Source organism: Bidens hawaiensis, unplaced genomic scaffold (assembly GCF_021521415.1).
Source record: "Bidens hawaiensis isolate Kalapana, Puna unplaced genomic scaffold, B.hawaiensis_p1.1 tig00022403_1, whole genome shotgun sequence".
NCBI classification, from domain to species: Eukaryota; Viridiplantae; Streptophyta; class Magnoliopsida; order Asterales; family Asteraceae; genus Bidens; species Bidens hawaiensis.
In genome coordinates, this window is record NW_027493493.1 from 121,760 (window position 1) to 135,755 (window position 13,996).

Genomic DNA, 13,996 nt, shown 5'->3' on the forward strand with positions numbered 1-13,996 from the left:
ATGTTATAGCGTTGAATGATCACAACAATGATGATGATGATGATGATGATTCGCCATTGGTACTGGTGTGGGAAATTTGATGGTGAAATGTTCCAACTCACCGGATTGGCTTTCGCGGAACGGTTATGTTTGATGATATTTCGAAAATATACAATATTTGTTATTATAACTTCACTTAATTCGGTATGTGTTTTAGCAAACTCAGGTAGTCTTTGAATGAGTTATAAAATCTTATTTATTTATGAAACTCTTTCATAATTAAACAATAATTTTCATAGGTCATGGTCTCACCAAACCCGGATAACCGTTAAACGGGTTATTACATCTTATTTATTTGTGAAATAACCTCTTAATCATCAAAGAATAATTTCCATGGGTTATGGGTCTTACCAAACCCTAATAGCTCTCAAATGGGTTATAAGATCTTATTTATTGGTAAATACTTTCATCCTCAAACCCTAATTTAATTTATCTTCTTTACATGTTCTCCATTGCTGGTCTATCATCTCAATCGCCGATTAACTTTTGATACCACTCACCATCGTCAACTACATCAACGTCCCCCTTTTCATTAGACAAATATTTGTGTTCATGTTTGTTCATTTAAAAAAATCAACATGTTCGTGTTCGTGTATTTTTGTTCGTTAAAAATAAAAAACCTACACATCTCAGTTGAAAATACTCAAACGCAAAAAAGTATAATAACAAACTAATATATATGTATTGTGTTCGTGTATTTTTGTTCGTTAAAAATCTAAAAAACCTACATATCTCAATTAAAAATACCCAAACGCAAAATTATATAATAACAAACTAATATATATGTATTAAATTACAAAAAACTACAATAAAAAATACAATAAATCATCATAAAATAGCAGAACGAGTATAAACAAAAACTTGAATAAATTCTTGTAACACGGGAGGATTAAACTAGTATATATATATATATATATATATATATTTCTCCTTAGTACGTCTTTTTTACTTTTATAACATTTGGACAACTATAAAAAAAATTTTAATCATAAATTGGCTGAAATTTTTTTCTATTGGTTTAAGATTTTTTGATGTTTGAACTTTTTTTAATCATAAATTCAAACAAAAAAAAAATAACCTTGTTTTGTTATTTGAAAATGAAAATCAAAGTAAGATGGATGGATAACTCGAGTCGAGATTGTAGACAGATAAAATCACAAGTAGACGTAAGTTTTGATGTAACAAGGGAGTGAGGTTGTAGTTGTAGCTAGCAGGTAGGTAGATGGCAAGATCGATTAGCAAATAAGCAAAACTAAAGTTAAAGAATAGAACGGTTATGATGAGTTTTTTTTCACTTATTTTTGATTTACATGTTCTTCATTGGGTTAGGCTTATTGATGTACCAGTTGCGTGCCCGTGCGATGCGACGGCGTTGCACGCAAACATGACATCGGATGCGTAATCGGTGTTACTGTTCTGTATGTGTGTGACTTAACAATAGTACGCACATAACTCGACCATAGTATGCTCGTATTGCGGCATTAGAATCTTAACCGATGTTAGTAAGCACGTCACAACGACTGTGCACGCTCAGTCAGGTGTTGGTGCGCACGTAACGCTACATTGAACTCGTCTTGATCCGCAACACATTCCGCTTGACAATGTTCTAACCAAAATTCATTATGACTTGACCCCTTTCAACCCAAAACCGTCCTGACCCAAACCAAATTAACCTTTTTGCATCGACTTATTCCAACCTTAACCTTTTAGACCCATGACCTGAATGACCGAAACCGCCCGATTCGTTTTTCGGTATTTAATGGTAATCACGTAACACGTTAAGTTTTTAAAATGAAAAAAAGTATTTCTTTCTTTCTTTCTTATGTATTTGTAATAATTGATTCATATACTACTTGTTGTTGTTGTTATTGCTGCAGCAGGTATTCAGACCCCCTTTACGCTGCCCTCGGGCTGTTGTTTCCTCACAGGATCAAGGTCTTTTGTATGAAATTATTATTAGGGCTTTTCTAATTACTAATGACCTCTAAGCAAACACTACTATTGTATGAAATTAGGTTATTGATTTCATTTACAGGTTCTGAACTACATTCTCTACTTCAGTTGGTTGACGTCGAGAATATTCTGTTTGGCACAAGGTACTTCTTATCCATTATCTTATCATCTGATTCCACATTTACTTACTATAATAATACCCACCCTGTTCTGTTGTATACATTTAGTTACTTTAGCCCATTGTTGAAGTCCATAGCCTTCCAATGTTGATTATGTGATGATCGAGGAAGACCCCGAGGAGAGACACCACTTTATCACTATACTAGAGGCTAGATTCTTCTTTCTTGCAGCTGATGCTCTAAATCTGTATCTCTACTTACTCCTAACATGCTTCAATCTATTATGACAGCATCACTTGATTGGATTCTAGGGGTTGGCGCCCAACATACAGGAATGTTTTGCTTGGCGTCTGAAAAGAATTCAAAATACCCTGTTCAACAAAGTTATCAACCGAAGATCTGGAAATAGAGATTTTCCTTCATTTGTTGCAAGACTACTCAAGGTAATATATATATATATACATCACTAATTTGTGTTTTTGCTTTCATTGTTACTCAAGTTCTATTACATTTTTAGCTAAAATACCAAAAGTTAAGCAGGATAAGTCACTTGATTAACATGTTGAAATGATACTTTCATGTGATCCCGAATTGACAAGTTTATACTATATTAAGGGATGTTGCAAGGATGCATCGGCTGACATAATGTTAGAAACAAGTTATTTTGTTTTTTCTTTCCCTCTATAGGTCAGATGGGTAATACAAACTGTTTTAAGCTAAAAAGGAAACGAGTAAACAGGTCAAAAGTTTCCCTTCTGTATTTTTGTTAAAAATATTTTACTATTGTTTGAGTAGTAAAAAAGAGTCAAGTTAACCTGTTTTGACCTGTTACCAACCACACATTTTATCATCCATAGCTAGCATGTATATATGAAATCTTTAAATTATCAATTTTCTCTTGTGGCAAAGTTTTTATTCTTAGAATATGTTTGCAGTGAAGGCTCCGGAAGCTCGAAACGCGAAACTGATAGTCTGGAAGTTGGATTAAGCCCGTGGAAGGTACAAGCATTTGCTGCTTTAGGACGCGGGGCAGAAGAGTTTGTTACAATGCTTCTAAAGGTTTAAAATCTAATGTCCAGTTTTTGATACAGAAATCTGTTTGACCAAAAAGAATGATCATTTGGGATTTTTTTTGTTTTAATATTTGTCTTCTAGGGTGGAGGGATGCTTACAGTGGGGAGATTATACAATTTGGTAAGAATTAACCCGCGAATAAATTTTCATTATGGGTTGAAGAATTTAAAAAAAAAAGTTTTCTATCGTGATAGATATCAAGTAAATTATCCGGGAAGGTAATCTTAGAAGCAGCCAATTATCAGATAAAGAAGGAAGTTCTCAAGGAGGTAAACATTTGACTCTTTAAAAAACATGGTCAAAGCATGTAATTTGTATCTTCAAATTGAAATTTTGAGGGGTATTTTCTTATGCACCTTTAACTTGCATGCTGTCATATTTACACAATGAAACGTCAAATATCAAGTATACCTGTTTTCAAAAATTTGGCATTTATGCCCTTGTATTCTCCTTTCCCAAATAAATGTTTGTTGGATCCTTATCTTCCTTAAATTCTGAGAACTTGAATTGTTCAATGTTTATTATGTAGAAGAATATAATGTTCATATTTATATTTATTTAAATGGTTAACTATGAAATTTGAAGTGGTATATATTTGATGTTATGGTTTTCGATTGAGTAAATATGATATTTATACAACTTGTTAGGGGATATATGAAATTGCCACTTCAACATGAAATGATATCTTTGTTGAAATGCTTGCGAATCAAGATCACCTATGAATGCAATGAAAGTGCCTGTTCTTTCTCATTCTTATTTTTATAAATTTTTTTCAGCAACCATGTTCAACTTTTATTAATGACAATAAGTCCTTTTGCAAACAAATGTATTATATTATTATGTCGTATGTACTTAGGGTGGACGCTTGGCAGCTATTAACTTAGAGTCAAGAGCAGCTTTACTTGCAGCAAAACAAGTGAGTGAATACTATATAAGTTACTTTTGTATAAAAACATATTCAAAGCGACACATTTTGCCCCATAACATTTTCTGAAATACATATCATGTTGGTATTATATGCCGATGATATTGTTATTACTGGTTTTCTCTGTCTTGGAAACTTTTGGTTGACTAAGAGTGACTCTGTGTTTGATTTGATCAACACTTATGTGGTAAAAAGATCATAATATTAACAGATTTATAAGTAAAATGGGTCGTTTTAGGTCGTATTTTGTCTCAAAACAGGTCAAATGGGTTAAGATTTAGCTACAATAGAAACAGGCCCAATGGGATAAAAAATCGCAAGAAAGGTACTCAAAATGCATAAAACCTCCTAATTGATGTAGAAGAAAAGTTAGATAATAATTGTAACAAAATAATTCGATGAACGTATATATCACATTAGCTATATATTAAAATTCAAAAGGAAGTAGTAGGAAATAGATGTCTGGTTGTATGTTTATTATATTTATATGGTGTCACCTGAAGCTAGTATGTCACTTGAAATCTATTTACTTTTTATGTTTTTGTAAATAGAGTTGGATGCACATGGCATTTGAATTTACAAAAAAAGATTTAGTTGCAATATTTTGTTTTTGCGGTGATGGTAAACAGGGGCTAAAAGGGGCTGCATCTAGATATCTTGGCGTTCGGAGCATAATGGTGTTACTTGGTCCAATGTATGCACTTTATTTATTTATTCTTTTTAAAAGGAGGGGGGTACATAGTAACATAAGTGGTATTTATTAGTGGTGTAAATTTTTGATAGGATACAAACCTAACACAAAATTCGTGGGTCTGGGTTTAGTCTAAACGGATTTGGGTCAAACCCGCGTACATGTTTAGCAAAATGGGTTGTGTTTGGCTGATCGGCGTGTGTGTTATGTTATAACCTAAACTGATTGGGCATTTTATGCCAAAATTTAAACGATAAAAATAGGAATATGCATCGGGCTTTATATTTTACACGTAAGATTCTTTATTTGCAAAAAGAGTTCAGGTTAAACGGGTCGTGTCTGTGTCATTCGACTAATACGCATGTCGTGTAAGGGTTTTTGTGACTGACAGTCTGACACGACTTTTGGGTTTGTGTCAAATTTCCAGGTTTGATCAACCAACCTGTGAACACGACCACCCCCTTAACACCCTGTAATATAAGTGCAAACTCGGGAATTAGCAGAAATAAGCAAATTAGTAGTTGTAGAATGAGTGTGTGTGTGTATTGATGCTTGGTGAACCACATTTGTACAGGCTATGGGGAACGTTTCTTGCAGACCTCGTTATTCAAATGCTGGGAACTGATTATGCAAGAATCTTGCGCGCAATATATGCATTTGCACAGGTACTTACCTCAAAAACATTATTCGTACCAATTATATATTAAAAAAAGTAAGTTGATTCAAGTCGTTTAGGCTAAATCTGTTTGTGGGTTCGACCTGAAATGGGTCTGAACCTGCAAACTTCTTGTTAGGTTTGTGTCTAAACCAAGCCCTGATGACCTCTGATTTGAATATCACATACTTCTTAGATTACATGCTATTGGAATATTACATACTTAAATACACAAAAAAACATTATATCACATAATTTTTTACTCTTTCTCAGATCAGAATCTCAAGAACATACAGGCTACCGTCTGATAGCAGATGAGAATTCTTACTTTGTTTGATGGATGTCGTATTGTATCGCCATGTGTAGATATACATATATGTAGTTTAAGAAGCAAATGGTTTACACGCAAAAATATCTATTGATGATTTAGCTTATAATTCGTTATTATAAAGATCCTTGGTCTTTTTTTTTAGTTTCTGATTTTACAGATTAATGGCTGTTGAACTCCAAAAATCTTTTATACAAGACCAGCCACACAAAATTGAGCAGAATCTTTTTGAACCGGGTTTTGAATAAAAACTTGCAAGAAATTGAACTAGGCCCGTCAATTTTACCCGTACTTGAATAAAAGTCTGGTATGTAAACCAAAATTTTTTAAAATTAGAAATATGTCCATACACGAACTACTCGACCTGACGAACCTGATTGTGACGCAGATCTTTTATCATATATATATATATATATATATAATATCATGCACAAAGAAACTAAATAACCTGACCCGAAGCACCCAAACCCAAGTAATAAACCTGATCAACACTCCTATTTTGATAGACTCTGACAGATGACACACTTGCGTCACAGATGAGACTAAACCATAATGAATTAGGGCTTTAATGAAGTATATACAAATGTAGCTTGGATATTATAGACACTTTTCATGTTATTTTCTTATTTTTACAGAAAATTTCAAAAGGAATAAAAATTGAACCCTAAACCCTTCTAGATCCGATATAATATAATAATACTGGGCCTGATACTAAATGGGGTGGGCCCCTGGAATATCGATCCAATGCAACTCGAGTTCAATTTCACCAGTTTCGACATTCCGCAATCTGAGAAGCATATTTTGAACGACCTGACCATCGGTCCAAGTGACACAACTTTCTTCGGATAGGCAGTTTGATCTAGAGGGCTCAATTCGCTTTAATATGGTGCCGTTTGGGACGGTATCGGGATCCAAATGCATCTTGAGTGCGTCCATAAAGGGGTGGATGTCAAACTCTGCATCCCCCATTTCATCGTCCTTGGTAAATGTGTCGTGATCGAACACCAACTGCAGCAGCATTTATATCATCATGTTGAAGACATGCATGCATGTTATGAAGATAAATAATAAATGATTACCAATTCAATAGGGAGATGAGGATCTTCGATGGAAAGAGTCAAGTCTTGATCCCACACCGGGTTGAGGTCTCCATAGATAATGTGAGTCTTTAGCCTCTAAACCAAAACAAACAAACATAACATAGAATGTTGTAAATAAATGCTTTAAACAGTTGAATCATCCAAATCAATGACATTGTATGTATGATATGATATAATTAATAATAATAATAATAATAATAATATATACCTGATCGCCCATTTTAAAAACGCAATAAGGATCGCTGGAACGGAAATCACGAACGACAAGATTGATGCCTTTTTTAACCCTAATCCTAAGAAGACCCAACAAATTGTCCATTATCGATCTCACGCCCCATACATTGTCACAACAAACAAACACAAACAACTGCTGCGAGGCGATTCATCACCAATATCTTTCTTAATTTATTTATCCAATCAGGGTTTATGGTTGTATTTTCTTTTCTTTTCGTGGAATCACAATATATGCATTTTGCCTCAGATCATTATTATTTTTTTATCTGCTTAAATTCCGAATATCAAATTTTTTAATATCAATTTGATCGGAAAAAAAAAGTAGGGGTGGGGTGGGTCCTAAACTAAAAATACCATTAAACACCATTTTCTCTTTACATAACCACCGGCTAGACCTGTGAGATCAAACCCGGTTATTTACAATAAAATCGGGTCCTAAAAATATCACTAAGCGGGTCCGGGTCCGGGTCTCACAAGTTTGCAAACACCTACATGTAACTAGTTGACATTTTTTTGGGATTTGGTTTCGTGGATTTTTTTAAAAAAAAATTATTGATTCGACAATGAGGGCATGGTTCAAGTGAGACGCGTGTCTATCAAAACAAGTCTCGTATTTGAGAGATGGAAATTGGTTGAGATAAATGAGCGTGGCTAGTTATTGCTTCGTCACAAAAGGGGACGCCGGGTTCAGTGAAGGTTAGCCAAGTCAATGGTGTCCCTAACCTGTTAAAAAAGTTTCATTGGTAGTCTCTAAAAGATTGTTTGATAATTAATTGTTAAATCAAAAATAAGAGGTCTAACAGACAACATTTCAATCATTCAATATATCATCCATGAAATTTAATCAAGTGTAATTAAGAGGTGTAAGATGCCAAATTTAAGAGATGTTTTTACTACCCAAAGTGAATGCTTTGAGCAACATGATTTTCTAAGGTATGATGACATCCTTTAGCCTAGTTTGTTTGTTCGTTTGTTTTTTTTTGTTTTTTTTTTTTTGGAAAAGTTGTATGTACATTTATTTAACTTTTGGATTCATAGCTAGTCATTTTACTAAAGTAGAATCCTACTCAAACAATCAAGATGTTACAAATAGGTAAAACATGAATCAAGACAAGACAAGTAAAGTTAAAGTGCCTTCTTAGAATTACCAACTCAAACACCTATTAATCCTACTTTACGTTTACACTTTAACCTCATCAAAAGAAACGATTCTTGATACCATGTTTTGGTCAATAATTGAGTGGTGTTGATGGACACAACACAAACACAAAGTCACATTGAGACGGGACGCCATCACGTAATTCACAAAGTCATACACCAACGTCTCTTCAATGGGTCACACTTTTTTTTTTCTTCTTCTTTTTTTTTAATATCATAAAGCCTAACAAATTTTATTTTTAACAATTATAAAAGAGAAAAAACTATTTATTTAAAAAACCTTTTTAGTACAAACAGGCGTTACCAGTTATTCAAAATGTTAAAATGGTGTAAAAACAAAAAAACTAAAATATTAGTAAAAAGAATGAGTAACTTGTGGTTTTTGTTTCCGTGTTCCTATTTCAGTCAAATAGTTTATCATTTTTGATTTCAGCCTTTGATCTTTCAGTTTCGTCTTACTAGCTATTCTCTAATATCACAGACTGATGTTTTGTAGTGTCTTTTGGTTGCGATAACTTCTTGCTAATCTCACTGGTTCTTAATATATCCCTTACAGTTCCAAAAAAAACTTAAATAGTTTTGTTGATAAATATTACATACTGTATGAGATCAATATGATTGATGTAACACGAATATGGTGAGATAACTTGAGGGCGTCCGGGTTTTACCGCTAGCGGGCCTTCGGCCGGGTGGGTTTCCCTGGAACTGGAGATAACTTGGAGGCGTTTAAGGGCTCTGTACGGCGGGTTGGGCCAGCCGGCAGTGGTCTTTTGCCATTCTATGTTTGTTGGTCATTTAAAAAAACAAATATGTTTTTGTTCATCGAGTATCTATAATTCTTAAATGATTAGATAGTACACTTAAAATTATTGATGTAACTCGAATATGTTTTTATTCATCATGTATGTACTAGTAAGAGAGCCCACGTTGCAGCGGAAACACAACAAGAATTTGGCTAGTAGCGGTTCAGATCGTATGATACCGGAATTTGCTATAATTATTATACTTGGCTTACGTTTACAAATGGTGTACATTTGGAATGTAAGTTTGAAAGGTAACTTGGTACCATAAATCATCGCATTTAAGCTTAGTGATTTCTTACCTCATGTTTCAGAAGTAACCTTTTTTCTTCGTGCAACATACTGCATAGAGTTTTCACAGTCCCATTTGTAGTCATTTCCTTCACTAAGTATTAACTTTATCACCAAATTCGACACTTGAAAATGATTTCATGAGGGAAAATCAACACTAAATAAGTAGGGGAAAAAAAAAGAAAAATATGTTATGAACACTTAAAATAAGAAGTAAAATGTGGCATGTAAACTATGACCATATTAGTTTAGTCAAGTCGCAAAGTAACCAAAAGATTATCAGGTGATTTTTGAACAGATCCACAGGACCACAACTTAAGGAATTCAAAATATTAGTCTTGTTTATCAATTGTCGTCGTTTCCATCCCAATCCCGAAAAACTTGCTTCTCAAAGTTAACTTTGAGAAAAAAACATCTAAGAATTATTGTTGGTTGTGAAAATTTGGCATAGATTTATCACCCATAAAACAAAATGCGTGGATCCAACCATATTTTAGAGATAACGCCATGGACTATTTCTATCATATAGTCTTTTTCGGTGACAACGTTTAAGGCTTCTATAAAATAATGTAAATGATCAGCAAAAGTGGATCACATTATCTCACGCTTCTTTTAATTCGAGACTTCTATATGGATGACCCGTTTAAAGGAATCAACAATCTAGCCGAGGATAGGCACCCCCTCTACAACATTTCTTCATGTGTAGGAACTATCGCAGCTTGCAACTACCTCATACACACACCTCATATATCATAATATCCAAATTCAAACACAACAAAAAAATGTCTTCTACTCATCCTGCAAATGCTCAACAAATAAAAACAGCACCAAAACACCAAATAAGTTAACTTTAAGAACATCATAAAAGCGTAAATAGAAAGCGAAAAACATAAATATTCATGCACATGGGTCTTTAAGACAAAGCGTACGGGGCGAAATGGTGGGGCCATATGTGGGCGATCGGGGCTACAACACCGCCCCCCCACGTTAATGAATTGTCTAACACAATTATCATTTATTTCGGCTACAGTGTACATGTTTAGGCAAGCAATCCGACTAAACCAGGTATACCCTAACCGGTAGACAGTAGTTACGTTATGTTTAATGTCGGGTACATGAATTACCATAGTAATTATACGAGAATACATGGTTCACTGTATTGATTGTACGTGAATATATAATTCATCGTATTGAATATGCGATTAATCGATCGATAGTTATTGAAACCCAAACGAATCGAGGGTTCAATTATAGACGATATCTATAATATTTAGTGATTTTACGAAGCATTAATGCTTCAGGATAAGTAAAGTACGGCACCGAAAAAGAATTTCGATTTAATGGTACGTCGGTATATTAAACGAAACCTTTAATACCAAACCAAGCAAGAGACGATCGATCAAGCCGAAAAAGATGCACAATTATTAATAATATGATGTTTTAAGTTAATAAATGTCATGGTTTAAGTTTATAAAGTTTTTAAATCGGTTTTATATAAATTTCATTTTTTAAGCCGAAAACGACCGTTTTAGCTTCGTTTTAAGCCAAATTAAACATTTAACCGAAAAACGAACTGAACCAGATTATCCAAAACATTATCCGGATTGCGAGAATCCAAATGTGTGGATAGAATTGGAGAGGTGGGTCCCACCCCACCCCTTTACTTGTGCCGATCGGAATGGGGTAATCCACCCTAGCCTTCATTTCTTTTTTTTTACATCAAACATTCTCCATGATCTTCAATCCTTTCCACTTCATGATCCAAAAACCCGGAATTTTAGCAAGAAAACCGAGGTAAGAATCGAGTTATTTGCGTGTTCATCTTCGTTTCTTGAGTTTATTTGCAAGAAAATGAGGTTTCAAATATGAAAACCTATTCTTGCATGATCAAGTGATGTATACGGGTTATACAAGGGATCTTGGTCCAAGAAAGGAGTTAAACGAACCAAAAACGAATTTTTACGGTTTAAACTTTAGTTTTGAAACAATAACCGAAACTATAGTGTAAGAGGCTTGATCGTGAGTATAACTTGCTTGGTATTGTGGTATGTTGGTTGTAGGTTATGTATTTAGTGGTAGATAAGGCGGAAAGACGAGTTTGTAGCTTGTAGTGGCGAAAACAAAAGGTATATTCGGTTTATGTTCGGTTTTGGAGTTTTTGGACAGATTGTTGATGGTTTAGAGTTGGGTCATGAAATTTTACATGGATGTTCTACACATGAAAATAAGAGTTTTGTGAAGTTTTGGTAATTTTTGGATAAAGGATGAATATTTGGTGAATTTAATGCTCGGTTTTGGCTAAAAATGGTGAAAAATAGTTAAATATCAAGAAAAATTCTGGAAAATTGCAGATAAGCTTTTTATAACATGTATAAGTCACACACAAAAGTTTAGGTCAGTTGGAGAAGGATAAGTAGGCTTTTCGGTTAAACGAGTTCTAGGGTTTTCTAGCTCGGTTTTAGTGAAAATGGCATGTTAAAAGAGATTTTGGTTCTGGAAAAATTACAGGGGACTATGTGGATGGCAGGGGACATCCAGGAAAAATTTGGGATTTTTTTAAGGTCGTTTGGTATTTACGACATATTTATTGTTTAAATGGTGTTCAAAAATAGATAAATAAATTTTAAATATAAAAATTTATTCTGGAAATATTTTTATAAAATTCCCCACTGTCAAAAAGTGATTTGTGCAAAATTTCAAGATCCGATATTAAACGGATAATTATTGTGCAAAACCAAACTTTTAAAGCTTAAAACGCGTAAACCGTTAAAGTTCGCTTAAACGAACTGACTGGTGTATAAAAACCCTAAAAATGAACTATTTTCATTTAACTGAGTTAAACAAGTAAAAATAAATCATCTGAAAATAATTCGGATGATTTGAGTAATTTTAGCCGATTTAACAGTTTCTGGTACGCTAAAGACGGAAACGGGCCCCGCGGCCAATCGGGACGTCTAAACCGAGCTCTACTTTCACAACCTTAATTAAATTATCAGTCAACCACCATTTTCGGGTCGTGTGTGACCAAACTCATTTTTGAAACGTAAAAACGGATAACCGTGCTAGGCACGCAAAACGGGGAAAACGAACTAATATTAAGTTTGACTATTGAACTCTAAACGAAATCATAATCTGAGTCCGGAGAAGTGTTTCTGGGTTAACATTGCCCCCAGAATGGGTACAGGCTGGGTTAACAGTGTCCCCAGATGTACCGGTTAACACGGTTAAAGTTATATTAATAATGAGTGTATAGTAACGATCGTAGGGATCATATTACAGATTGGACGTGTTAACTGATAATGATTGTTGTTACCTGCTTGCATGTGCTAAGGTGAGTTTCACGAGCCCCTTTTTCTGAATTGTTTTTAAATACTTTCTCGGGGCGGAAGCATGTTACTACTGAAATGTTTAAGTACATACTGAACGCATGGATTTGCGTGTATTTATATATATTTTATTGTACGGGAATCGTACGGAAATGTACTAAGATGGTAATTGTCTGAGTTGCTAACATTCTAAGGCCCCGGAACACGAGTGATTAACTGAAAGCCGGTAGAGTGTGAATAGTACTATTGGTCTGACAAACCCAACTGGTCTGGCATGGATTTGCTGATGTTTCCCAGCCAGTTGCACATGTCTATTTTGTTGTTATATATATTTTGCTATGTAATGTTAGACATAGCGGTTTGGGGCAGGTCCGTGGGCGGAGTATGCCACGGGGTTGTGTGTGGATAGTCAGAGGTTTCACTTGTGGGCTCAGCATAATTACATCGATAATATTATATTATGATATGGATTTATCATGGTTTATTCAAATTGTGAAACTCACCAACTATTCGTAGTTGACCCGTTTTCTCACATGCTTTTCAGGTACAATTAAGATGAAGTGATTGCTTACGTGCTAAGTGCTTGATGTGTGTAAGATTTGCGTGCAGGATGTTATGATACGTTAGATTAAATAGAATTATGTATCGTATTGTATGATGTGTGTATCACCTAGACGGTAATGAATATGAGATAATGTAATTTGAAGTATATTAAGGTATTCAGTTTTCTTTATAAATAATGTGGTTGATATCAGAGGTGTCTGTGGCATCCCGTTTACGTTTCCGCTGCGGTTACGGGGTGTTACAGAAGTTGGTATCAGAGCCATTGGTTATAAAGAATTAGGATGTCTTTAAAAGATACCTAAAATATAACCAGTAGCTCAAGTATTATAGGATCTGAATATCAACTAATAAGTTATAGTGACGAGGTCTTGATGAACTTGGATGGACAAGTGAGTTATTATGGTCCGGAACATAATAACAGACTTGTCCGCACGGGGGAATTCAGGGGAAGTCACGGGGAACATTAATAGGTAAAAATGGCAACATATGTGTAAAGTATATAATATTATTTATGTGTGCTAATGTGTATATATATATATATATATATATATATATGTACGTATCTTGTGGGTACATGTATTGAGAAATAGGACCCGGATAAGGAACCGGGGGATGAATAAATAAAAGTACCAAGGATGCTGAAATTTCTAGAGCATCGGTTGATGATAAGTCTGACTTATCGGGTCATAGTTATGATAGTACCAAGTTAGATCTCCCGTTTAACATTAACCAGAAATAT

General features: G+C 34.3%; 1 protein-coding gene and 1 pseudogene across 2 annotated transcripts; one reads left to right on the forward strand and one right to left on the reverse strand.

Annotated features, from left to right (window-relative positions):
• Window positions 1–27: 27 nt before the first annotated feature.
• LOC143565539 (uncharacterized) lies at window positions 28–5,846 on the forward strand (annotated as a pseudogene). The gene is made up of 12 exons (XR_013141088.1): window positions 28–183; window positions 1,920–1,974; window positions 2,075–2,135; window positions 2,220–2,358; window positions 2,402–2,554; window positions 3,047–3,170; window positions 3,267–3,305; window positions 3,380–3,454; window positions 4,042–4,101; window positions 4,740–4,804; window positions 5,376–5,466; window positions 5,730–5,846. The product of XR_013141088.1 is annotated as an uncharacterized LOC143565539 (transcript).
• A 649-nt stretch (window positions 5,847–6,495) lies between these two features.
• Window positions 6,496–7,203, reverse strand: LOC143565536 (protein C2-DOMAIN ABA-RELATED 5-like). The gene is made up of 3 exons (XM_077052490.1): window positions 7,093–7,203; window positions 6,864–6,959; window positions 6,496–6,792 (listed from the first exon to the last, which is right to left on the reverse strand). Exons 1-3 carry the CDS (start codon window positions 7,201–7,203, stop codon window positions 6,496–6,498), a joined length of 504 nt encoding a protein of 167 aa, XP_076908605.1.
• Window positions 7,204–13,996: the final 6,793 nt, after the last annotated feature.